The sequence below is a fragment of the Panthera leo genome, chromosome B2, assembly GCF_018350215.1.
Source record: "Panthera leo isolate Ple1 chromosome B2, P.leo_Ple1_pat1.1, whole genome shotgun sequence".
Classification (NCBI taxonomy): domain Eukaryota; kingdom Metazoa; phylum Chordata; class Mammalia; order Carnivora; family Felidae; genus Panthera; species Panthera leo.
In genome coordinates this window covers 143,953,063-143,979,705 of record NC_056683.1, presented here as the reverse complement: position 1 = coordinate 143,979,705, position 26,643 = coordinate 143,953,063, and the positions used below count along the sequence as shown (strand labels likewise).

The 26,643-nt window shown below is 44.3% G+C and overlaps 1 protein-coding gene across 2 annotated transcripts in view; it reads left to right on the top strand.

The window, feature by feature from the left end:
• Positions 1 to 10,180, top strand: part of PRKN (parkin RBR E3 ubiquitin protein ligase) — a 1,339,251-nt gene extending 1,329,071 nt beyond the window's left edge. For both annotated transcript variants that reach the window (XM_042940251.1, XM_042940250.1), the window contains exons 11-12: positions 813 to 930; positions 7,806 to 10,180. In XM_042940251.1, the coding sequence (XP_042796185.1) occupies positions 813 to 930; positions 7,806 to 7,918 (231 nt within the window). In that variant the 3' untranslated portion in view covers positions 7,919 to 10,180. The remainder of the gene's footprint in view (positions 1 to 812; positions 931 to 7,805) is intronic.
• The last annotated feature ends 16,463 nt before the right edge of the window (positions 10,181 to 26,643 follow it).

Sequence of the window (26,643 nt, the reverse complement as noted above, 5' to 3'; positions counted from 1 at the left end):
GTTTGCAAACATTTCTGAGAGCTTGCCGTGTGATAGACCCCAAGGTAATTCATAACATCACTTCACGACACGTGTCAGACACTAGTCCCACGCCTTCAAAGAAACACACTCCGTGCTTGAGACCCCACAAAGGCACTAGGCACCTTTTTACTTCCATCTAAGAGATGAGACCTTTCAGAGACGTGAAGGGGCATCTCAGAGTCACCCACCCGGCCGCGGCCGGGACAGAAGCCCGGGCAGATGTCCCCTGAGCCCAGAGGCCTCACATGGGCTGTTCCCGGCTCTCTCTGCATCCCCAGCCACGTCAACTTTGTTTCCTTCTTCTGGCTCCTGAAGACAGAAGACCGTTCCCCAGGTGCAAGAATGAAGGATAACAAGATGAAGAACATTTAAATGTCCCACTCTCCAGCTTTGGGCAACTGTGTAACTCCCTTGATCCTCGATGGAAAATAAAAGCGAGGACACTCTCCTGACAAAGCATCGAACAAAGAAGTGTCTGTAGAGCACTGATCACCCTGCCTGCACGTTGGACACCTGATAGATGTTATTTATTACAATTATTCAAAACAACAAAAGAGAGGATCTCGCACTATAAAATCAAGCCGTGTTTTCTTAGCTTGCAAGCGAAGGGCCCATGCCAAGGGAAGTATATCCCATCCGTGTCAAACCTTGTCCACCACTTGCCAAGTGACTTTGTGTTTGTGCTGCCTGAAGACACTTCTGTCTCGAAGAAGTTCCCATATCGGTGTTTCAAGGAACCTCAACCCTGACATAAAGATCCGAATTTCAACTCTTTTTGTCTTTATTCGCAGGCCTACAGAGTTGATGAGAAGGCCGCGGAACAAGCTCGGTGGGAAGAGGCCTCTAAAGAGACAATCAAGAAAACCACCAAGCCCTGTCCCCGCTGCCATGTGCCAGTTGAAAAAAATGGTGAGTCTGGGCTACGGAAAAAGTGAGGATTTGGTGAGCTTCTTGGAGAACATGAGCTGCGTGGTTATAACAGTCAGGAATTCTAGGAGGATGTGTAACTGGATAGCAGTTCGGCACTCAGGGGATTTGGAACCATTGCCCAGAGTGCAAATCTCTCCGCTGTCCCGCATCAAGTCTCTTAACTGCCTAAGCCCACGGTCCAACTCTGTCAAATAGAGATGAAAACAGAAGCTGTCCCCCAATAGTAGAAGCATGAGACGTCATGCAGGGCAGATACTCGGCCAAGTACCTGGCATAGAGAAAGCACTCCATAAACCCTAATTACCCTTATTGTTATTTATTATTAATAATATTAGGCACTTTGTATCTGGTAAGTTGTCTACTGTATATATATATATATATATATATATATATATATATATATATATAACCTTGGACTGTGAGCAACTTGTTCTGCTAGTGTTCCACAAGATGAGCAAATATTTCTAATAAAGATTAGCTTGATAGATGAGCGATATCTTTTGCAATACGAGTGGTATGTGATGCCGAATGTCACATAATCACAACTGAGCCAATGGTTCTTAAAATTCACTTTGATACACAAGTGCTTTGAATTAAAAGTATGTTTCGGAATGAATTATGCTTGCAAACCAAGGTTTTACTATATATATATTTTTTTATATATATATATACATATATATATGTGTATATATATGTATATATATGTGTATATATATGTATATATATGTGTGTGTGTGTATATATATGTGTGTGTGTGTGTGTGTGTGTGTATATATATATATATATATATATATATATATATATATTTCCTAGTCCAGTATCCTAGTCCAGTATTTCTCAGTGTATCCGCCATAGTATTCTGGTGTCTAGAGACACTCAGTGGGGAAAGGGGGAATGTCACCATGCCAAATACATTTGCCAGGTCATTCCTACTAGAGCCCCCTCTTGGATAATACCAACAACACAAACAATTAACTTGTATTGAGCATTCGTTCTATGCTTGTTCTAGGTTCCTTACAATTATCACATCATTTAGCCCTCACAGGAATCGCATAAGGAAGCCATTCTTATTATCCCCGCTCACAATATACATTGGCAATCCAGACTTCCTTCTGTAAAAGAAATCTGTTTAATTTTGTTTAATGGACAGGTTCCCACTTCTTTTGGCCATGATATTCTTTGTTTCCTCCTCACGCCCACTTGTGTGCCTTTCAATGGCAGCACACACTCTGGGCTCTGATGTCCCCATCCCCGCTGTGGGACATTTAGTCCTCGACATTACTACGACACTTGCCCCCTTTATTAGAGTATCGTTCGCATGAATCTGTTTCTCAATAGAGGTATTCCTTTGGCCTTCTACCAACTACTCTCTAAATTTTGAGAACGTGAACTGAAACTTTGGGGATGCCGCTGGATTAGCTGACATTAACCGCAGGTGGTCTTTTAGGAGCCCACGGTTGTGCCCTGGTTTGCGTGAGTCAACAGGCTTAGAATCACAGGAGCCACACTCCCAACGGTTCTCTCCCTGACGATGCTCCAAACCCAAGGCATCAACTCCCAAGAGGGGCTGCTCTTCCTTCCTTACACACCCCGTCACACCCGTGCCTCCTCATAAATGCTGGAGGCCACCGTGCCTACGGGGACACTGGGGAGAGCTGGCAGACGGAAGGACCGCCCTTCCTGATCCCGTCCTAATGGACAAGTGACCCCTGTCATACGCTGTAGGACACGGAGGGAGGCCCGCTCAGCTCCGCGATGCTGTGTCTACACTTGCAGCTGTGGTGTTATTCCCCTCCTGAGTGTGCCCTGCTCCCACGATCGCGTGGCGGTCCTGTTGCCTGCCGGCCATCGTTGCACAACCCGCCCCTGCTCTGCGGCATTCAGTCTATATTCAGAGTTGTACTTTGGGCCAACCCGTTCACGGTCAGTCTGATACCCCACGGCAGCCAGTGGGGTACCTGCCGCGGTCAGTCCTCGATGTGCCGGCCAGCTTAAAGCCATCGCAGCCTGGTGCTGGAGCCCGTCCTAAGTGTCAGACACCTCTGCGTGGGTGAGGAAGGGGTGGCAGCCCTGCCCGATGAGAAGTAAAACGAAGCACCAGGTACACTTTTCCCACACTCTCCCCACTAAGCATGAGCGGCACCTGCCCGGCAGGCCTCTAACCGCTGGCGCGCCGTGGCGTGAAGCCCGGCAGTCTGGAGGTGCGCCCCCCCCCCTTTCCTCGGTCATGCCCTTTAGGAGGTCTTTATTCTTGCAAAGGGGAGAGTGCGAGCACATCCCAGAGCGGCAGGAACGGGGCTCAGTTCAGGCCAGGTCCCCGGCACCGAGTCAGTGGTCTCCTGGCAACAAATAGATCCGCGTGCACCGTGAGCCTCTGTTCTCCTCCGTGCGCTGGGTTGTGCCGTGGGTTGACACTCCAGCGCGCACAGAGGACGTCAGCGGAGCCAGGGGCAAGACCTCTTCCGGTCCTCACCGCTGGAGCGGTGATGCCGTGTAGACAACCTGAAGTCAGAGGAGACGCAGAGACCCTTCACGAACACTCACTTCACGATGCAAGTTCAGTAGCGAGAGACCGTTCTGTTATCACCAAAGGTCAGGAGCCTTGTCTGTCTGTCCCCCAGGCCCAGAAGAGTCCTGACAGATATCTGTTGAATTAACAAGAAGCTAGTAAATATATGAACAGATATTTTATCTAAAATATGAGAGAGAAAGCAAGCTAGCAGAGCGCAAAAGCCTGAGGGCTAAGAGTTGTCTTTCTGGAGGGGCGCCTGGGGGCTCAGTGGGTTAAGCATCCGGCTTCTGCTCAGGTCTTGATCTCACGGTTTCTGAGTTCAAGCCCCGCATGGGGCTCACTGCCATCAGCACGAAGCCTGCTTTGGATCCTCTGTCCCCCTCTGTCTCTCTCTCTCTCTCTCTTTCAAAAATAAAATAAAAATTATTTATTTATTTTATTTTTATTTTTGTTAACATTTATTTATTTTTGAGACAGAAAGAGAGCATGAACAGGGGAGGGGCAGAGAAAGAGGGAGACACAGAATCTGAAACAGGCTCCAGGCTCTGAGCTGTCAGCACAGAGCCCGACACGGGGCTCGAACCCACGGACCGCGAGATCATGACCTGAGCCCAAGTCGGACGCTTAACCGACTGAGCCACCCAGGCGCCCCTAAAAATTATTTTAAAAAAGGTTCCCCAATCCACCATTTCTTTGAAATAGCGTGACTTAGTATAAATGGAAAGCACTGATTTTTCACCTATAGATTTTTAACCTATGAACAGAAAAGTTGGGACTTTAAATTTATTAATGATAGTCTCCACTGATTTCAAGCATGCAGCAGAGATACATGTGAGCTCTATGGGCCAGAAAAGCTCGTTTCATGATCTCCTCCTCAAAGTAAATTCATGATCTATTTCACGGTCATCTGAATCCCAGAAAGTAGTTCTTCGTGCAGCAAAGCCGTAATGAAAATGAGGCTCATTTCCATCTTAAACATAGGCTAAGCCTGCACTTCCTCCCGCAGCCTTCCACCTCGGAAAGTGGCTTCCTTCATTTCTGCCTCAAACAGATGAGATTCCAGTCCCATTCTCTGATCAAAAAGTGCCAGGATGTTCAAGAACTTCTCCTCTGTCATTAAACCTAATGAAAGAGTGGCTGGCCCCAGCCATGGGGCTGGCGGGGCATAGGCTGGGCTTTTCATGGTTTGAGCATCAGTCGGTGGATAGAATTCTCGATGAGGGAAGCCATGTTTTCTTCATTCAAATGCCCTCAAAGTCACGTGAAGTTGTCAACTTCTTGGTCACATTTACTTTTAAGTTGGCAAAGCTTTGGGACGCCTGGGTGGCTCAGTTGGTTAGGCATCCAACTCCTGGTTTCAGCTCAGGTCATGATCTCACCATTTGTCAGATGGAGCCCCAAGTCAGGCTCTAGGCTGATAGCTCAGAACCTGTTTCAGATTCTCCTTCTCCCTCTCTCTCTGCCCCTGCCCCACTCTGGTGTGCTTGTGCTCTCTGTCTCTCAAAAGAAATAAATACACTTTTAAAGAGAAGCTATGACCCAGCAATCGCACTGCTAGGAATCTACTGAAGGGACATAGGAGTGCTGATGCATAGGGGCACCTGTACCCCCGTGTTTATAGCAGCACTTTCAACAGTGGCCAAATTATGGAAACAGCCTAACTGTCCATCAACTGATAAATGGATAAAGGTGTGGTTTATATATACAATGGAATATTACCTGGCAATGAGAAAGAATGACATCCTGCCATTTGCAGCAACGTGGATGGAACTGGAGGGTATTATGCTAAGTGAAATAAGTCAGTCAGAGAAAGACAGATACCATATGTTTTCATTCATATGTGGATCTTGAGAAACTTAACAGAAGACCGTGGGGGAGGGGAAGGGGAAAAAATAGTTACAAACAGAGAGGGAGGGAGGCAAACCATGAGACTCTTAAATACAGAGAACTAAGGGAAGATGGGGTTGGGGGAGAGGGGAAAGTGGGTGATGGGCAGGGAGGAGGGCACTTGTTGGGATGAGCACTGGGTGTTGTATGGAAACCAATTTGACAATAAATATATTTTAAAAAATAAAAAAACAGACATTACAAAATAATTTTTAAAAATAATAAAAATAAATAAATACAAAAAAAAGAAGTTGGCAGAGTTTTTAGAATTAGAGTCCCTGATTCTTCTCCATATTATGAGATCTAGCATACTGCCTTGCATATATTAAGCACCAAGGTGGAAAAGAAAGTTAATAACATGAATATTCTTTCTTCCTATTTCCTTTCTTCTTATTCTACAAAGCCATTATGTTTCTAGTTTCTATAACAAAACCTCATTTGTAATGTTAGTATTCCATACCCGTGAAAATTTGGTATGGTAGGAAAACATTATATTATTTATATCATAAATGTACAGTCATTAAATATGTGTGGAAAATTACACAGTCCTGCCAATGTGTAATCCTAAATGAGAAATATTAAGTTGAAAGTATCATAGGTGAGTTTTTCCCCTGATTTTCTGCATATTTATAATTTTTTTCAATATATGAAATTTATTGTCAAATTGGTTTCCATACAACACCCAGTGCTCATCCCAAAAGGTGCCCTCCTCCATACCCATCACCCACCCTCCCCTCCCTCCCACCCCTAAATGATCTTTAAAACAAACCAAAAGGAAGTTGGAAAAGTATGGGATTTTAAATGCCCTTAAATTCTCCTAAAACAAATTCCTTCAGTTACATATTCATAAATATTTTAAATCGGTGGAAGTTCTTATGCCAGGTTTCTAATAATAAAAATGAGACAGTACTGAAGCAATTACCTAGAAAATTTGGCAAGAAAAAAAAATGACTTAACAAGATAATTGGTAAAATTGAATAATAGAGCACATCCAATGTTATATCGAGTTCAAGCAAAGAACCGCTTTTGCCTGAATTATCTAGGAAATTCGATCAGAAGCCATTGTCTACATGTAACTTCATACGAGTAACTCCCTCTGCACTCCACCGCAGACTTGATGTCTGAGCCCCAGAAGCAAATAAGAAATGAATTTAACAAGTGTGGGAAGGGGCAGAATCCCAAAGTGAATCCCCGAATAAGGGACCTTTCATCTCATGCTGCAAAGGCCCTGTTCCGTGAAAGAACAACAGATCCTGGTTAAATCTCAGACTTTGCCATTTAAAAGTCCTTGGCCTTAAGAAAATTCTAGAACAGGGTAACACTGCTCTCTCACAAAGTGCTTTTGAGGAGTGAATGAGGTGGTACATGCAGCGCCCCTACTTCTCCCCGTCTGCTCGCCCTAAATAAAAGCTTGAATCGCATTAAGGGCTGCGTTCCCTGTGAAATACTTTCAATACTGCTGTCCCAACTCCTGTTTCAAGCCAAGTTATATTATATATTCCATATTAAGTTGCTAAGTATATGAACATCTATTTAAAACATCAACCTTGATATATATTTCAGTAAGGAATTGACCCCGTTTGTGAAACACAAGGCATTTGTCTCTAAGTCCCATTTCAGGAGAAGTAAATAAAGTCAGATTTATAAATAAAATTAGTCCTAGATGAGGGTGGCATGTTGAAGCAGGCTCCAGGCTCTGAGCTGTCAGCACAGAGCTGGACGCGGGGCTCGACCCCACCGACCGTGTGGTCATGACCTGAGCCGAAGTAGGAACCCTTAACCCACTGAGCCACCCAGGCGCCCCTCGTCTTTACTCCTTTCTTGATGAAGGTCATTAACTGCACAACTTCCAGGGAGCTTTCCCACGGGTTTGCCTCAGTCCACGTTCTGCCCTTGGATTGCTTGAGACATTCCCTTAGAAAACCGTTTCTTTTTTTTTTTTTTTTTTTTTTTTTTTTTTTTATGTTTATTTATTTACAGGGCGCCTGAGTGGCTCAGTCGGTTAAGTGGCAGACTTCAGCTCAGGTCATGATCTCGGGGTTGGTGAGGTCCAGCCCCACTGCCAGCTCGGAGCCTGGAGCCTGCTTTGGATTCAGTGACTCCCTCTCTCTCTCTGCCTCTCCCTTGCTCGTGCTCTCTCGCTCTCTCTCTCTCTCTCTCTCTCAAAAATAAATAAACATTTTTAAAAATTGTAAGTTTATTTATTTTTGAGAGAGAGAGTGAGCAGGGGAGGGGCAGAGAGAGGGGGGAGAGAGAATCCCAAGCAGGCTGTGCGCGGACAGCGCCGATGTGGGGCTCGAACCCACCAACCGCGAGATCATGACCTGAGCCGAAACCAAGAGTGGGATGCTTAACCAACTGAGCCACCCAGGTGAGCCAAAAGGCATTTCTAGACCGGGGTGCCGGTGCGGGAAGTGGTGTCGTCCAGGCGTTCACCTGTGTCCTTTGCCCGCAGGAGGATGCATGCACATGAAGTGCCCGCAGCCCCAGTGCCGTCTGGAGTGGTGCTGGGCCTGCAGCTGCGAGTGGAACCGCGCCTGCATGGGGGACCACTGGTTCGACGTGTAGCTGCAGCCCTGCGCGCGCCCCCTGCCGGCCGGCTCGGAAAGGCGCGCGAGTCCCGCCATGCCCTGGTCTTCTGTCTCCAAATGCTCTCTCTCTCTCTCTCTCCCTCTCTCTCTCTCTCTGTCACACGCACACGCACACGCAGCCCTCAAGGTCCTTCCAAAACTACAAAAACAAAGTCAGAGGAGAAGCTCCTCGCATGTCTTGCTTTGTGCCCATGAAAAAGAGCGAGAAGTATTCTCAGGCCTCAGCAATACGCACAACCCAGAGCAGAGGTGAAAGTGTGGTTCGGCTTTTTTGTGTGGATGGCCATTCCCGCGTCATTTCGAGTCAGGCTAGACCCGTACATAGAGATTCCTCAGGTTTTTTTTCATTTCTCGCATTTTACCTTCAGCAACGACTGGGTGAGTTCTCTGTAAGACTGACCGCGACGGATTCTGAGCACTGTACTCACAACTTTAAGAGCAATGTTCTCATTTAAGGTTTCAGGGAGCATCTGTTCCCGAAGAACCACAGGCAATAGTCAAGACTGTGCCTTTATCCCCAAGAATTCTACTATATATATAACATTGACGGAACATCAACTAATCGGCTTGTCAACTAGTGAGAAATTATGAAAGCTGATTTGAATGTTGAATGATTAAATTCCAGGAGAGAAATCAAAACTCCATGTACTTTCATTCTATTTAATTATTTGCGACTTGAGAAAGAACTTGTTTTTTCTGAAAATAATTACGAAGTCTATAATTCGACCTCAGACATTCATTTTGCGGCTTGGAGAACAAGCTAGTACCTTTGGCTTTGCTGTAAATTTAATGGATAAGGGGCCCAGAGGGGAGACATTTTTATAAATGGCTTTATAATAGTTCTCAATGGTAACAAAAGTGCAGAGTATTAAAGCAGGATCTTTAAAGAAGGAGCATTTCCGGGGCTATGGAAATGAGGCCAAACCTGATTCTGCACCACAGGAGTTTAAGCTCTCTCTGCACCTGCTCCTCGCCCCCATCTGTGCACCCCAGGGGCTCTGCCTACCCAGTGGGTTACTCCGGGGAGAGCCCTTTTCTCTAGGACAGTACAGTCACACCAGAAGGTTTCCTCACATTGACATGGATCGAAATGGAGCCTTCACCAAGTTTTTGTCTTTTTTTTTCTTTTTCGAGGCATCCACAACACATCAAAAAGAGATGAGTTTCACTAAATGCAACAAACCTCGTTTCCTACAGCACACCCTACAGATGAAAACGTATAACCACCGTCGTTTGTTCTCATTGTCTGTCTTCTCAGGGACAATCGTGACCACAGCATAATGAGTTTCACTAGCCCATGGGGTCCTCTTTGGATGTAGGGCACCTGGAAATGATCAAATCAGTAGCAAGGCTTCTCTTTGTAGACATAGCACCAGAAATCCTTGCTAAGGAGAAAGAGGGAATGACCTCAGAATATTTCCCAAGGACCTCCATCCCTCTTTCCCTAACCATCCATCCAGGGGCAGTCCTGCCTGATCTCCCTCTTCTCTCAGAGGCTAGACCTGGGACAAGATGGGGTGTGGCAGCCACAGTGGCATTAACAGCCTCACTTGGCTTCGCTCTGTCAGAAAATCCAGCCTCCCCGACGTGACCCCAAAGCTGCCAGACTCATGTCAGGAAGCCCTTAAGATCACAGAGAGGTCCTGGAGAGCCATTATCTGTGAGTGTGAGAAAAGGGAGAGTCAGTAGGCATGAGCCCACGTGTCCCAGTATCAGTGATCAGTCCAAAACCCACTCAGGGCCCGACTGCACAGTACTGACAATCCCAGTAAGTAGCAGCTTCTTACAGTGACCCAACGTGACAAATCCGATGGCTCCCTCTGTCATGTGGAGCACCCAGTATTTTATATCCACTAGAGTTTTGGGGTTTAGCGATACTGTCGTTTTTGCTTCCTCCCAAGTTTGCATGGTGTGTTGGATGTGTGAAGCCCGAACAAGGGTTGCTCTCATGGGTTCGGGCACCGTAGAAGTTTCTAGGTCTCTGCTCCTTTCCTGGTGGTGGTCTCTTTTATTTTTTCTCCCAGAGGAGGACACTGAAACAAGTTAAAGAAAAAACAGCATCTGTAAATGAATATGAATCACAAACCACCACAAATGAACGTGTTTGAGCATGAATGCTGTAACCAAATGTGAATGTATCAAAAAAGTAGAGATAGAATCTTTGCGGAAGAATATTTCTCTCTGAAATGTGTAAAGGAATATTTGACAACTAAATCTAAGGTTGTACTCAACTTATCAATAAAAGCATCAAAAAAGCTGTTGAGTCCCTCTCTGAAGATATATTTCCAATAAATGCTGAAGGTGTGGGAGGGAAGCACAGGACACCTCGCTCCGGGAGCCTCCCCCGTGGCCTGAAGGGATCGCCTGGTCAAGCAATGGCCATTTTTATGGCCATCAGTTAAAAATCTAACGGTCACTTTCCTGCCTTATCAGCAAACTTTTCTAACAAATGTCCGAAACAGAAGTTTGAGTCAGGAAAAACCACAAGGATTTTCTCTGTAGTGTCATTTCAGAAAAGCTCAGTGACCTTGCGTCGCTGTTGACGTGGGTGTGTTGACACCGCATTTCTTTAGAACTATTTCAGTGGCTGTGAGTTGACAATGAGTCTGTGTTTGAGCAATCTGGAATGGAACGTTCTTGGAGAGCTCCTATACATATAGCCAGGCAAGCCACACGCCATGAGGGCCCATTGGTAGCAAGCACCACAGGAAACTCTCTGAAGAAACACAAAGTTGTTAGGAAGGGTGGCCCTGGTGCTGACTCTCATCTCCGGCGCTAAATTAGAGAGCTGGTGTCGTGAGTGGAAATGAATAAGCACAGAGGTGGAGGGCTTATTTGAAAAGAAGCAGATGTGGGGGAAAGCCAGCATCATCGTTTGGGTGGGGTACGGGCTCCCACCAGCACCCTTGCCTGGCCATGTCTTGTACCATGGAAAGTATCGATGTCAGTTTTTAGAAGAAAACCCTATTTCTTTTGTTTTAAGGATTGTTTTTTTTTAAGAGAGAGAGAGAGCACACATGCGAGCATGAGCCAGGATGGGAGTGTGGGGGGAAGAGAGAGAGAGGGAGAATTTTAACAAGGCTCCATGCTCATGAGGAGCCCAGTGCAGGGCTCAATCCCATGATCTTGGGATCATGACCTGAGCCAAAATCAGGAGTAGGATGTTCAACCGACTGAGCTACCCAGGCACTCCAAGAAACCCTATTTCAAAACAACATTGAACCTGCCTCCCACCCCCTCTGAGTAAACTGTCCAACCCCAAACGCTTAAGAATTTCCACTGTGGTTTGGATAATCACGCAAAAAATAAGATGAGAAGTGTTATCTGGGAAGACATTTGGCACACAATGGGTGACACCGTCTGGATGGGCCCACAGTGTTCCCTGATCCCATGATGTGATGCGTAGACTGAGAGAATCAACTTTGTCAGCATCAAGAGGTAATTGGATGCCAGAAGACTGACTCACGCTCAGAGAACAAAGTACAAAACCTAGAACATCAATTTAAATCTACATTTACAATGAGAAGCTCACACCCTGGTCTTCACACGTGATTTTCCATCTGCCTAGAATTTTTACAGCCCTCTTCACAACCCTCTCCTCTCTGCTTTGGCTGACCAATCTCAGGTCTCCATTTAATCAGCTTTCCCGGAAACCCTTCTCTTGCCATCCTGGCCTTCATTGAGGGTCTTTGCTCATTGAGGGTCTATGTTCCCAGAGCTGTGCTTCTTCCCACATCACAGCAATACCAGAAAATTCTCCAACTCTCCAGATAGCACCTGGGTGTCCTACAAGTCAATTCTGACACTACCAGGAGGTGTCAGACCCCACAGGTTAGAGCTCAATTCCACAAGACTACCCTCACTTGAGACGTGGTGCAAGTCCCAGGTTACCACCTGTAATTCTCATTGGCTATGAATCCGGGGTTCCCATGGTTGCCTCCTCAGGCTCAGTAACTTGCTAGAATGACTCACAAAACTCAGGAGAGCGCTTTACTTACTACTATGTGCTCGTGATGAAGAATCCAGACTCAAGAATCACTGAATGCAGAAATGCATAGGGCAGGGATAGGATGGGATCAGATGTGTGTGCAGAGCTCCCGTGTCCTCTGCAGGGGCCCCGCCTTCTCAGCACCAAGTGGGAAGCTCTCTGAAACCCATTGTTTAGGGGTTTCTATGGAGGATTCATTAAGTAGACATGATTGATGAAATCATTGGCCATTAGTAATTAACTCCATCGCCAGCCTTCTGGAGACGGTTACGGACTGGGGCTGAAAGTTCAAGCCTCTAATCATACCTTGGTTTTTCTGGCAAGCAGCCCCCATCTTGTAGCCATCTGGGCCCCCCCCACCACAGTCATCTCATTAGCATACAAAAGACACTCATCACTCCACAGAGATTCCAAAGCTTTGGAGAGCCATGTGCCAGGAATCAAATATGTATCTTATATTTATTTATACTTATTATAAGTATATATGTTATTTATATTTATATTACATATATAAGTATAATTATATCTGATATTTATAATAAGTATATGTGTAAATATAGATATATGGCATTTATTATGTAAAACTTCACTCATTTATCCTCCCAGGAGCAGATAAGAACAGAACTATCATGCTAACCTTTGTCTCTAGCCCTAGGCTTGCCACAGACCAGGCTCCCTAGCCAGGGAACTTCATGATTGAATTCTGAAGAAATCTACACGGAAAATCAAGCTTCAGTGGAAAGCTTACTTGCTGAGCCTAGACTCAGAGCTCAGTGACTTAACGAAGTGTTGACCAGTATTCCCCGGACAGATGTATCATTTTCCATTACAAACGTGTATCAGACACAAGCCAGGAAACCCTGGTGTCAGATGCGGTAACATTACCTCAAAGAGTTTCTGAGATATGTGGTCAAAGGGTTGGACTTTTAAACTCCCTATTATGACTTCACTGCCGTCCTTCCTCTCAGTGCCCCAGGTGACCTCACCTACGTGTCGAGTGTTCCTAAAAACTCTCTAACTGCACCAACAGCAAAGGTTTATTCCACTGTGTTTCCTTTCTACAGATGGTTTGTTTCATCCACGATTCTTAGATCTTTAATTTCAACCTCAGGGAAACTGCAGTGACATTTTTGAAGAATGCTATTTGCAATCAAATCTCCACTCAGTGTTCTTTCCCTGTATAGTTTTCCTTATGTTTTTATTTTTTTTTTATAAAATAGGTATTCCTTTAGTATGTGCTCATTACAGAACATAAAGAAGGCAAAAAGAAAAACCGCCATCTAGAAATAATTATTTTGCATCTTACGTGTTTCTACTTAAAGCATATGGTAAAACATCTTCTTATGTCAATAGATATCTTTTTTTAATATTTATTTATTTATTTTTGAGAGAGAGAAAGAGACAGAGCATGAGTGAGGGAGGGGCAGAGAGAGAGGGAGACACACAATCTGAAGCAGGCTCCAGGCTCTGAGCTGTCAGCACAGAGCCCGACGCGGGGCTCAAACCCATGAACCAGGAGATCATGACCTGAGCTGAAGTCGGACACTTAATCGACTAAGCCCCCCAGGTGCCCCTGTCAACAGATTTCTAAATTGACAATATTCCAGGGCTTCAACATGGTCTTCTGTATGCTAATTAAGTAAGCTAATCTTTTAAGCTTTCAGATCTAAATCAAAAGCATGTTTTTTATATAGTCATTAAACAATTTGGTTATGAAAAGTATCCCGCAGCCCGAGAAAATATGTTTGCAGTATAACGTTAAGTGAAAGGAGTTTACCAAAATTGTGTGTGTACTGTAACTAAAACTGTTGGAAAAATTCTAAGAAAAAAATGATTGAAGAACACACATTAAAATGCAGTTTGCTATGGTGATAAAATTATATGTGGTTTCTTTTTTACTTGTCTCTACTTTCCGTGTCTTTTGGCAGTGTGAAAACTCACTTTAAATGAAAATAATAGTTTTTTAATTTCCTGTGACAGTTAAAGTGGCTGATCTTGCATGCGGCCAAGGAGTGAAGCTTTTTCCACTCAGTAATTCTGTTCTTGAAGTACCTGAACTTGACTAAAATAACAAAACAGCAGACACACTCTACTGCTTCTTTCGGAGGAACTCTAGCCAACAGATTTGGGAGAGGTGGGCTGAGGGGCTGACTCTCTGGGAAGGTGCAATGGCCCTGGCCACCCAGCGCGAACGTGCCGTTTCTGAGCTTCTCGTGCACCTGCTCGGCCCAGCACGGAGAGGGGTCCTGACCCCTGGAAAGACTCTTGTTCCGTAAAAGGCAAAGAAATAGAAGGTCAGCGTGCCAACCTACGTGGCCACTTCTGTCTTATTCATAGGAAAGGAAAAAAGGTTTTATGTTTCTGACTTCTCCCTCAAAAAGCATCTCTCCCAGTGCGGACTCGATCGATGTCAGGAAGCTGGAATAATCCGGCGGCAGCTAACAGAGTGTGAGAACTCAAATCAATGTCATGCAAGGGGTGATGACCTTATTTTGTTCCTGAGTGATGGGAAATACAAACCCGCTTCTCTCTTTTGTGTAGTAAATTGAACAAAATGGAATAAAGTCATTTTGATTTCTTTTTAAAAATTTGAAATGCCGAGACGGTGTTGGGTGGAGACCACGGGATGAGGGCCGGCCCCGGGGCAGCACCACGCGCTGGGGCCTCCGAAAGGTCCTGTCACCTCCCTGACGGCCGCTGCTGCTTCTGTGCAGCCGGCCTCTGCCGAGGCTTCCCCGATCCGTGCTCGAGCCAGACTCCTCAAGAGGCCAACATCTTGGACACTGATGCCTCCCAAAGGAGCTTATCCTACTAAAAATAGGATCTACTGGAACCACAGCGAGCCCTTGATACTCACGAGGGACCATCAAGTGGTATTCGAGAATCCCTAAATTGTGAAATGTCTCTCTGCACGAGCAGCTGGCTTTATTCTGGGGGCCGTTTGTCACAAAGACATTCAGATGTCACGATCTCACACCTGTTCTGTGCATCATCCCAGCGAGCCCTCACTCTCTACAGCCTGTGCCCCTGCAGCGACCTCCAGATGCGGTGTCTGAATCGGACACCCTCTTTCCCCACATCGCCTGTGCCCTCCCTCCCTCCCTGCAGGCACTTGCTCCCTGTCCCTCCTCCACCCTCTCTGTCCCCCATCCTGGCTTGCTTTTCTCCACACCACTCACCTGTCCCTGAATGCACTGTGCAGTTTACTTGTTTATCTCGTCTCTGCCTGTCTGCCCTACTAGAATGTTAACTATGGGGACAGCTCATTTGCTGCACTTGTCTTGTTAATGTTAGATTAAAGTATAACCATCAATAATCAACCCCGGGGCTCCTGCCCACCCTCCTGCTCAGTGCCCAGCCCCTCAAATCTATGCAAAAACCACCTGACTGAGACAGAAGAGAGGTCAGAAGATGGATGGATGCTTCTCACCTGGGTTTTCAGAGTAGCGTCAATCCAGATCATCGAACATTGGAAGAACGTGGCACAAGAATACAGTCTTGACCCCTCAGTGGTTCTTGCAATTTCTTAACGTTAGAGGCAACTTGGGGAAATAATCTATCATCTGAAGAAATATTTATATGTTTATCTGCCTGTCTTTTTTCATTTTCTTTTCTTTCTATTAACTTCACGTGATCTGAAAATTAGTATTTCACATGACAAGAGAGTGTGTCTACTATGACTCCCTTTCTATGAAACGAACTCACATTCGTGCTGATAGGCACACCGACCCTTCCATCTGGACTCTTGGTGGAGTTTGATGATTGGCATGAAACTTACCAAAAGCAGTGCTGGCTTTTGGGGATGGTGAGATTTGGAGTGATTTTTCTGTTCTTGTGTTTTTCGATAGTACTTGAATTTTTTATGACAGTCATCATTTTTAGAGAAAAAAATACCACAATTCATTACTTAAAAGACAGAAGGCCAACAGAAATCTATAGACCAGCCTTATTTGTGAATGTGTACGGGGGGTTCGTAGTGGGGTTCATGTGCAGGGTTCATGGCCACGCTGCAGTGCCCACGTGGGGAGAGCCTACAGGTGGAGAGGGTCACTGTGCTTCAGGGTGTTCAAGAGGTTCTATTACAGCTGAAATCCCATCTGCTGACCTGAATGTGTCCAAATGAGTCTGAATAGTGAGTTTGAACTATGGCCAGGGCTCCTGTCCTGATGGGCGTGTCCAGACGGATGTGAGGAGGGTAGCCGCGCAGACCAGGTACCTGGGGGCTTTCTGGTGACCCCTCGTTAATGGGATAATTCTATGTAGGCTTTCAGGCCACGAAATTTCCTTCAGCTGCTAAATGTCCTTTCCCCGATGCCTTACTACGTCTCTGCATTAATATTCATTTCCTGTTCTTATCAGTAGCTTATCCTACTACACGTGCATAAGCTACATTGCCTATGGTCCATAAAACTGAGTCTCTACCCATGTATTACGACTGAAATGTGAGCGTTTTAAATAAAGATCTGTAAGGACGTTTTCACCAATATATTAACCAATATATTAAAAGAACCACACTATAACTAGGGAAGTTTCAATACCATTCATGGAATGTTATATTAATATTAAAAATCTATAAATATAGCATTTCACAATAGGCAAATAAAATGATCTCATTTGATGGCAAAATGACATTTGGTAAAAGTAAACATTTATTCTTATTGAACAATACTTAAAAAATGAGAAATTGAAGGATGTTGTCTCCGTTTGATAAAGAAGTGACTCATTGGTGAAACTATAGGTGTGCTCATTAAATTTAACCCCCGTTACAATAAGAAACATTGTGGTGACCATGACTGACTATTCACCCTTCACCTCTTCTCCCTCTTTTCCTGACAGACCTTGATTTTGTCTAGGTTTTCGCTCCTGTCCTATTCAGCCACAGGGGAAGGCGACCAAGCCCACCCCAGAGAAATAAAAACATCTCTCCAAAGTCTTGTACAGGAATGTTCAGAACAGCTTTATGCATAAGAGCAAAAAGGTAGAAGCAATCCTATGCCCATCAACTAATGAATAGATAAATAAAATGTGATGTGCCCGTAGACAGGAAGATTATTTGCCCATAAAAAGGAATGAAGTACCGAGAGATGTTACAACGTGGACAAACCTTAAAAACAATGCTAAGTGAAAGACGCAGAAGACCACATATTGTAGGATTCCTTTTATATGAGTTTTATATGAGTTGTCTAGGATAGGCAAGCCCAAGGGACAGAAAGTAGATTGATGATTGCCTAGGGCTGGGGGTGGAGGGAATGGGGACTTTCTTTCTTTTTTTACTTTTTTCAAAGATTATTTATTTTGAGAGAAAGGGGAAGAGAGAGAGAATCCCAAGAAGGCTCCATACGGTCAGCGCAAAGCCCGATGTGGGGCTCAGACCCACGAATTGTGAGATCATGATCTGAGCCAAAGCCAAGAGTCAGCCACTTAACCCATTGAGCCACCCAGGTGCCCCGGGTACAGACTTTCCTTCTGGGGTGATGGAAATGTTCTAAAGTTGATTCTGGTGATAAGTGAACAACCCTATGAATTTTATTAAAAGCTGTTGAATTATACAATTTAATGGGTGAATCGCATGCTATATGGATGAAACCTCAGTAAAGCTCCTACCAAAAAAAAAAAAAAAAAAAAAGAATGAATGAATGGAACATGGAGAAGAACAAGTATGACCTTGGTCTTTTGAGAGACTTGGTGGGCCCTCGGTAGGGGGAGAGATAAAGGGTGGAGGTAAGACGTTTGTTTTAAGATAGGATCGTGCCTACAGGGCAAGAGCCAGCACACAGAGAGAAGCTGAAAGTGCAGACTGTGACTGACTGTTCTAGAAAAGATATGATTACAGAAGGAGGACTAGCCTCAGGCAGGAAGGCTGGCAGGAGCCTCAGATTGTACTGCTAATGACTGCCCCCTTTTACGAAAAGCAGTGTGTCTTCGGAATGAGACCAATCCTGCTGCCCAAGTAAGGGCGGACAAGGCAGAGTCTGTGCCTGAGGCTGCACCTGCTCCGAGGACACTCCACGGGAGGCCACTTGCCTCACCTACTGGGAGAGACAGTGCACCAGTGAGAGATTCCATGGGAAGCCGGGGAATGGGACCCGTCAGCACAGAGCTGCCTCAGATCCTGCCAGAGCCTCCTGCACCTTTCTCCACACCAGGGAAGAGGGAGGAAAGCATGGAACGGGGCTTGGGACCCGGGTTCTAGTTCAGTTCTGTAGGGTATCTGTGAGAGATAGTAACCACTAAACAGATGTTCACATGAGGAAGAACGATTAGAGAATCGATTAACTGCATTTTGTGTACATTTCTGGTCTCACGGGTAACTATTCAAATGTGGTCTTTTGCCCTTCATCAAACATGCAGAAATATCAAGTGAGCCTGGATTCCTGCTCTACATTGGAACACTTTTCATTTTTTCAGTAGTTAAACAATTACGTTTAAAATAATTTCCTAACAATTAACTCCGATAATGCACATTCAAAAGAAACAGAAAATCATGACTCTCCTGACACCCTTTCCTGCAATCAGTTGGAATTCAGGGTTAAAACTGGGGCCACCTGATGTCTGATGTCAGAACAGCATGTCTTTACCTATTAGGGGTCCATTAAATATACCTTGACTTTAACTCAATTTGAGGAGGAAAACTTGATCTACATATATATTTTTAATGTTCCATCTTTCAGCCAGGTGGCTGGAGTTTCTCTTTTAAGAAGGTAATGTCACTGTGCTTACAAAGCATGGATGTATGGGTGCCAATGGCAAAAGGTCTTCCCCAACCAAACTCTTGATTCAGGATGTTAAGATCAATGAAATAAGGGATTTTTTTAATGTTTATTTAGTTATTTTTGATAGAGAGGGCACCAATCGCGGGGAGGGGAGTGCAGAGAAAGAGAGGGAGACACAGAATCAGAAGTAGGCTCTAGGCTCTGAGCGCAACGCAGGGCTTGAACCCACAAACTATGAGATCATGACCTGAGCTGAAATCAGACATTTAACTGACTGAGCCACCCAGGTGCCCCAATGAAATAAGTTTTTGAAGCCACGTTTATGAGTTGGAAAACAATGAGTTTGTAAGTAATCAAGTTAATAAGTTATTTCTAATTCAACAATCTCACTTGTTTAAATTTCCTGGATAAAAGAGTGAAGTTCATACCAGAGAGTAGTTGCAGAAACGTTTGGATTAGCAGAGAAGGAGCAAACCAGGAAGTCATCCAGGTTGTGGTATGACATTAAGTGCCTAGAGAAGTGGGGAAAGAAGATGGACAGGAAGTAAAGAGGGGGGCACAGAGGACAGAGCACACCTCTCCACACCACCACGCCCTGGTCCTTGGCCTGTGTTCCCGTTTAACATTTACAACAATGGCATGTGCATTACCCATGTTACAAATGAAGAAAAGTGATTTCACAGAGGTACCTAATGTATCCCAGGCCATTCTATGTGGAAGCCATTTGGAAAAAAAAAAAAATATGGAGATCTTGGTAACCAAATAGACATGAGCAACCAAGATGGCCCCAGGTTATGAGTTCAGACATCACTGACAAAACCCCGAAAGGTGAGGAGGCCAAGACAGCTCCTCATCTATTACTGAATATGAGCCAAACTCCATAATGTAACCAGGTTCTATCAGATCTGTCAGAGCTCCGTTTCCAGACACATCCCCTTCTAATCATCCCACACACCATAGGCTCCAGGCAGACTGGCCCCTTCAGCTCCACCAGGCTTGATTTCTTCCCTGTCACTTCACACTTCTCTTCTGAGTGGATCACATCATATTCTGTCTGGTAATATGGCGCCCACACTAAGTTGTGACCACATTAAGAAAAGCGGTAAAAGTTAATCGTCTTGATTACCACTCTCTCCTCCCTCAGAGCCTAGAACTTATCCCTGGTACATAGAAGGTGCTTAATATTTCGTGAGTGAAAGTATGGATGCATGAATTGAGTTTAGCACCCTTCCCTGGCTGCTATGTATCTATACCATTTAGTAAGGATAAATGAGGAAGTCTGTCTTGAAAAAATATGAATGGAGATTATACAATTTCCATGATTTAAGTGTGTAGTCCCATTTAAATAAAAAAGGCTCCTCCATATATTTGATGGAACCTTCCTAGTTACAAGTGTAAGAACTCTGCATTTGCATTCAGGGGAGGGAGTCCTAGAAAGTAGCGGGATTGGTGCTGTCCCAGGTTTTCCATTCACCAGCTGTGAAGCCGGGACATCTCTGGACCACCACCACCCCACCCCAAGGCCTCAAGTGAAACCGGTGCGGACAATGGCGGTATCCACCTGTGGGGACCATGGAAGGATAAAAGGAAAACATAGATACAAAGTGTTTAGCACGATGTCTGCCCACAGGAAGTGCTCATGAGCAAATTGTTATAGTTCGCAGTAGTGATGACTGATTTTTGCCAGACTTAATTTAGGCAGGTAATTAACTCCTCTGTGCCTGAGTTATTTTTTTTCATCTATAAAATAAGGACAGTGATGACTGTCACATCTTCTTCACAGTGTTAAGAAAATACAACTAGAAGTTGTAAATATTCAAGACAGTTGCAAGAAAGAAGTATGTGCTCATGGTTCATGAGTTCCAAACCCATGTCGGGCTCTGTCCTGACAGCTCAGAGCCTGGAGCCTACTTTTCAGATTCTTTGTCTCCCTTTCTCTCTGTCCCTCCCTGCTCACACTCTCTCTGTCTGTCTCTCAAAAATAATAAACATTAAACAAAAATTTTTTAATAAAAAATTAAAATAAATGGCCATGCAAACTCCCTGTTGGCTCATCCATCCCATGAACTGAAACTTATTTTGCTTCCTCTGATACAAAATTTCTCAGCTTCAGCACTGAGGACATTCGGGGCTGGGTACTTCTCTGTTGTGAGCTGTCCTGTGCACTGTGGGACGTTTAGTGGCGTCCCTGGGCTCGTTCCCTTAGATGCCGTGACGGTCCCCTCCCTGTCGCCCCCAGTTGTAACAACCCAAAATGTCTCTAGACATCGTCCAATGTCCTCTGGGGAGCAAAGTCACTCCCCCTCGAGAGCCACCACCCTACCATGTTTCTAGGGTATTGCCTGCTTATATAATGTTATTTCATTAGAAAAATCTTCCTTTCAAATTCCCCGTGTGTCTGCACCAGGAGAGTTTTTACCTAAATTCAAACAGTTCTGCAAACTGTTTTCTCATCTGGCTAAAATTACCTAGTAACAGCAGTGCATTTCCTATGGGAAGACGTGCTCTGGAGTGACTGTTTCAGAGACAGTCCCTGGGTATTCCAGTAGTAAATTGTAAATGGCTCTTAGCCGCAGGAGAGATGACCTCTGAGAGAGGTAAAACATACAATTAAGGCAATTCAGGAGAATCTTGAATTCCACACGCTGTACTTTGCCTGTGGATAAACAGTGCCTGTACTTGGGTAGGCCACAATTCCTTTCTAGTACCTGTCAAGAATGCTTGAATTCACTTAAAATAAAAACCCAATTTCTCAGAAGCAAAATAACCAAATCAAGGTTTCTGCGTTCCCCACCAAAGTTCTCAGTTTCTCAACCCAAGGAAGTTTCTAATTGCTATTAAGATTTTCTGTAATGAGCAGGGGCTCCAGGGTGGCTCCGTCTGATTTCGGCTCAGGTCATGATCTCACAGTTCGTGAGTTTGAGCCCCGCGTCGGGCTCTGTGCTGACAGCTCAGAGCCTGTAGCCTGCTTCGGATTCTGTGTCTCCCTTTCTCTCTGCCCCTTTCCTGCTTGCATTCTGACTCTCTCTGTCTCTCAAAAATAAATAAACATTAAAAATTAAAAAAAAAAAGATTTTCTGTAATGAGAAGTGATGGCATCCATTACTTGTGTAATTAAAAGTATGCTGCCAGGCACTCAAATATTTCTATATCAAATCCTGTTCCCAGGTACAAAATAATGGGCCAAGTACAGAGTGGATCCACATGACTTTTCCCTACATTATTTTCACAATGCCAACTAGATTGCAGCTTCTATTATTGAAAAGTGCACTGTATTTTACATATTTGGCAAATACCTACACAATTTAATTTCCTGTTGTCACTACTTCTTAAAGAGCTCTGTCTTCCTTCCATTTGAAAGGTTGAAATAAAACCTCAGTTGGCTGGAGAAAGCAATGGTTCTTCTTCAAAGATTCTTTTTGGTGGGTGATCGGGAGATGATTAGTACAGTGGAGTCTTACCGTTGGTACTTTCCACTGAGACAAAATCGAGTATTCACACTTGGTTATGAACCGTGAAAAGACACAACAGCACGCACAAAACAGTGCAGGCAATTCCACTGGCCCCTCCGCTGAGAAAGTGCATGTCCATACTGGATCTGCCATTTCTTCGCTCTTTCTTATATCTGGCCTCCATGAGTATGACTCCGTTATATTATTTTTATACAATGCAACTGATTTTATACAAATCAGCTATTTCAGCTGGTCCTCAGCCTGAGAAATAGTCATTTGTTTCAGCCCTGGAAGAAAAATTGATCATGTTGGATTTGTTGAGAAATAGATTGGTCTCCACAATGGCCGTCCCTTTCTAAGGAATTTTTAAGAGTAACGTTAATGAGGCACTGCTTTTTGCCATGTTTTCTGGACTGGGAATTTAACCAGATGTAAGTAACGATGCTTCCTTTGTTTCCCTATTTCCGGGCAGACAATGTCACCCTCTGCTGCCTTCTTAGGAGATGCCCAGTAGGCTTCTTACTGGATGTTATGTACGTTCACCCCATTCCTCTTCTGTGCGGGGAGACTCCAAGAGTTTCTTTTGACTTTTTTCTCTCTCTGGAATGCATGAAAAGGAGAACTATCCCCCCACAACACCTCTGTTCTGTATTTCCTCTGATCAAACAGCTTGTTATAACAGCTGCTCCCTTCCTCCCCTCCTCCTTGAGCCACACCATCTCCTATCAGCTTTTTATTGTTTCCTTCTTCTTTATTTCCTTAACAATTTAACCTGCTGTCTCGCTCGAGCATTTTGCAGGTTCCAAAGATGCAAAGGAGAGCCGGTTGCAGCCCGAAGTCCAAGGACAGTAGATAAGGTACACAAATCCATAGAATCCAAAGTCAAAGGTAGACATTCTAGAACTTTCCATGTTATAAAAGACAATTTCTGAGGCACCTGGCTGGCTCAGTCAGTTAAGCGTCTGACTTCGGCTTAGGTCATGATCTCACAGTCTGTGGGTTTGAGCCCCGTGAAAGGCTCTGAGCTGACAGCTCAGAGCCTGGAGCCTGCTTCCTATCCTGTGTCTCGCTCTCTCTCTCTCTCTCTCTCTGCCCTTCCACTGCTCACACTCTGTCTCTCTCTGTCTCTCAAAAATAAATAAACATTTAAAAATTGTTTTAAAAAGAAGACAATTTCTCACCAATAGAATGGATACTGGCATAAGATTTGCCACTGTATAAACCTTTTAAAGTTGTTCACAGATATTGAGTATTCCATCATTTTGACTTGACATCAAATCAGTGCATTTTGCTTTCAGACATGAAGCTGATTGTTCCAGCCAGAAAGTATCGTGTGAATTTGCAAGACACAAATAAATGTTAAAAGAAAATTCCTCGATTAGAAATACAAGAAATCCTGTGAGAAAAATTATCTCGTTGGTAGTATGTTCATACTTGTCACCTACAAGGCTTTTTATTTTTTTATTTTTTTTTTAAATTTTTTTTTTCAACGTTTTTTATTTATTTTTGGGACAGAGAGAGAGCATGAACGGGGGAGGGGCAGAGAGAGAGGGAGACACAGAATCGGAAACAGGCTCCAGGCTCCGAGCCATCAGCCCGGAACCTGACGCGGGGCTCGAACTCACGGACCGCGAGATCGTGACCTGGCTGAAGTCGGACGCTTAACCGACTGCGCCACCCAGGCGCCCCTAGGCTTTTTAAAAATGTACCTTGAATGAAGGTGAAAGAGTACATTTTCCCCTGAACCTGAAAATAAGTATCCGTGTATCGGAAGTCTTGTCCTTCTATCCTTGAGGTTCATGCTAACTCAGGCAGGGCACAAATAGAATAAAATGCTTGAGCTCTAAGACCCAGCTCTCGAACTACAGTGCACAGAGGTAACAGAACAAGGAAATGAGTTTGCTTCCCTCTGAAGAAAGAGGCATTAAGAGCTTCACTTCTGTCTCTCTGTTTGTCATTGCCGGTAATGGAAAGATCTAAACAGATGTTTGTGAGTGCATCTCTTGTTGAAAAAAACACACACAATATCTTGTTAGAGTTAATAGTAATAACTAACAATAATCATGTACCGAGAACTTACGTGCCAGGCATTGTGAGAAGAATTTCACATGTACAACCTCATCTTGCCTTCTCTTTCACAGCCCTCAGAGAGAGTTGACTTCATCTGACCCAGGAAGAGAGAGACCCATGAAGAGGTTGACCTGCTCAAGGTCACCCAGGTGGGAAGTGATCTCACCTGCCTCCTTGGGCTGAGCTCTGGGTTTTAACCACCTTGCGGTGCAGCACATTGTTCAGGGTCAGGGGTCATCGATGCAGACACTATTCCACATGTATCTTTCATTTCAAAAAGAACGCATCATATCAGGTAGAGAACAGTTTATGTGGCAGGATTATTTACTCACCCAATCTATCAAGTATGGTCAAGTGACTAATTCAGAGTTTTGAAAACACATCAGAATCAAACGTTCTGACACCCCAGAGGTGCACCAAAGCATACACGTGGTGTCATCGGAAAACATCAGTGACCGAGCGAAATGTGACTTAAGACAGGGCTCCATAAATTTACTGGCTGATTTTGTCAACAATTTCTGTTCTCTGGTTTTTATCTAAGGTCAGTATTGTCCCTTCACAGTGGGAAAATTACAATGCTCCTTTCATCCAAGTAGTTGGCAATTTTATCGGATGCTATGTTATTTACCCTCTCTTGTGATTGTTCTGATGTTTTATCACTTCCTTTAAGAAATCTATCATTGGATTTTAAAGATAAGAGTTAAAGTGATGCAGTTTACAAAATAACCAAAATATGTCCTTATTCCCACTATTTTAACATCGCGAACAACACCACAGATATTGATATTCTTGTTACCAGTGTCTTTTATATCTTGTAGGAAATTAGTCACAAGTGTGATAAGATAGAACTGTTTGTTTTTAAGAGCCCCTGCCCCTCACTGTTTTGGGTAATATTTGAAGAATCACCATGCAAGAGGAAATATTGTGAATGTAGACTAAAAGAAACCATCCAAAAGATTCACGCAGATAAAGGAAGCAGGAGTAAAGAAAATCTATAGTTCGCAAAACAAATGGAATTTGGGGCACGTCCTAGTGCACCTGCCCAAAGCAGCCCAGTTCCTTCCCCCTGATTTAATGAAGAGTGACCACATCACATCAAATGTACTCTGAAACACGTTTTTCAGGAATATAAAGCAGCCTCTGCCTGCACAATGGATGATTATCAAGCTGCTAGGGGCCAGCTTCTTCCTAGAATAGACCACAGGGATGGGGTCCCTCAGTTGTGCACCGAGAGATTGGTCCAGATGGGGAACAGTGAGGCTTTCGTCAAGCCATGGGCATGTCACATAGACAGTGCTCCGTAGAACACGAGGAAGGGAGAAATTGGGTGCAGGGTGGAAGGAGTCTTAGGAGTTGGGGAAGTTTTCAAAAACTCATCCTCCAACCTCAAGAGTCAAATTTCAGTCTTTCAAACAAAGTGGTGAGGAGAGAAGGAGGCCAAAATGAAAAAAGAAAGAAACGAAAGAAAATTCTCCGTAACTTTGTGTCTTCTAAAGAACATCGCTATTCACGTCAACTCTACATGCAGGACCTAAGTAACCTTGCTCCCTGGGACACTTTAGGATAATTGTCTGGTGTGCCCATAAAACTTACAGTGAAACCTTGGTGAGCAAGCATAATTCATTCTGGGAACATGCTTGTAATCCAAAGCACTTGTATATCAAAGAGAATTTCAAGAACCATTGGCTCAGTTGTGACCATGTGATGTTCGGCATCACGTTCGGTACGTTGCAAGACATCGCTCATTTATCAAGTTAAAATTTATTAGAAATGTTTGCTCGTCTTACAGAACACTTACAGAACATACTACTCGCAATCCAAGGTTTTACTGTACTTAACAATAACTCACTGCTGATCTATTTATGCTAGAACGTGAGATACATAAAATCTTGAAAGGAAGCATAGGAAATATGGAAGAAAAGAAAGGAAAATAATCCACTGCCATAATGGAGAGAAAGACTGAATTTTGGCTATCTTAGGTTCTAATATTTAAAAAAAGTCACCATGATTATGAAATATATTTCTTCAGTCGTCTCTTTAAATGCTCTGCTACATAGTTAGGAGCAGAGCAGAAGGGGCAAAGGGGCTCCTGTGTGACTTGGTTGATTAAGAGTCTGACTTCAGCTCAGGTCATGATCTCGCAGGCCGTGAGTTTGAGCCCCACATCGGGCTCTGTGCGGACAGGGTGGAGCCTGGAGCCTGCTTTGAATTCTGTGTCTCCTTCTCTCTCTGTCCCTCGCTCTATCTATCTCTCTCTCGAAAATAAATAAATATTATTTTTTTTAAAGGAGAGGGGCAGTCAGAACTGTACGCACCTGCTGTGTGCACAGCCCCACACCTTGCACACGTGGGCTCCTTTAAGGGGATTCTTTAAATAGGATTTTCTGCTGGCACTATTTGGTACCAAATACAAGAGGAAAACTTTCCTCTTAGATATGAAGGGGGAAAGTCTGCCTTACTGAACAGTGTCCCCTATGGC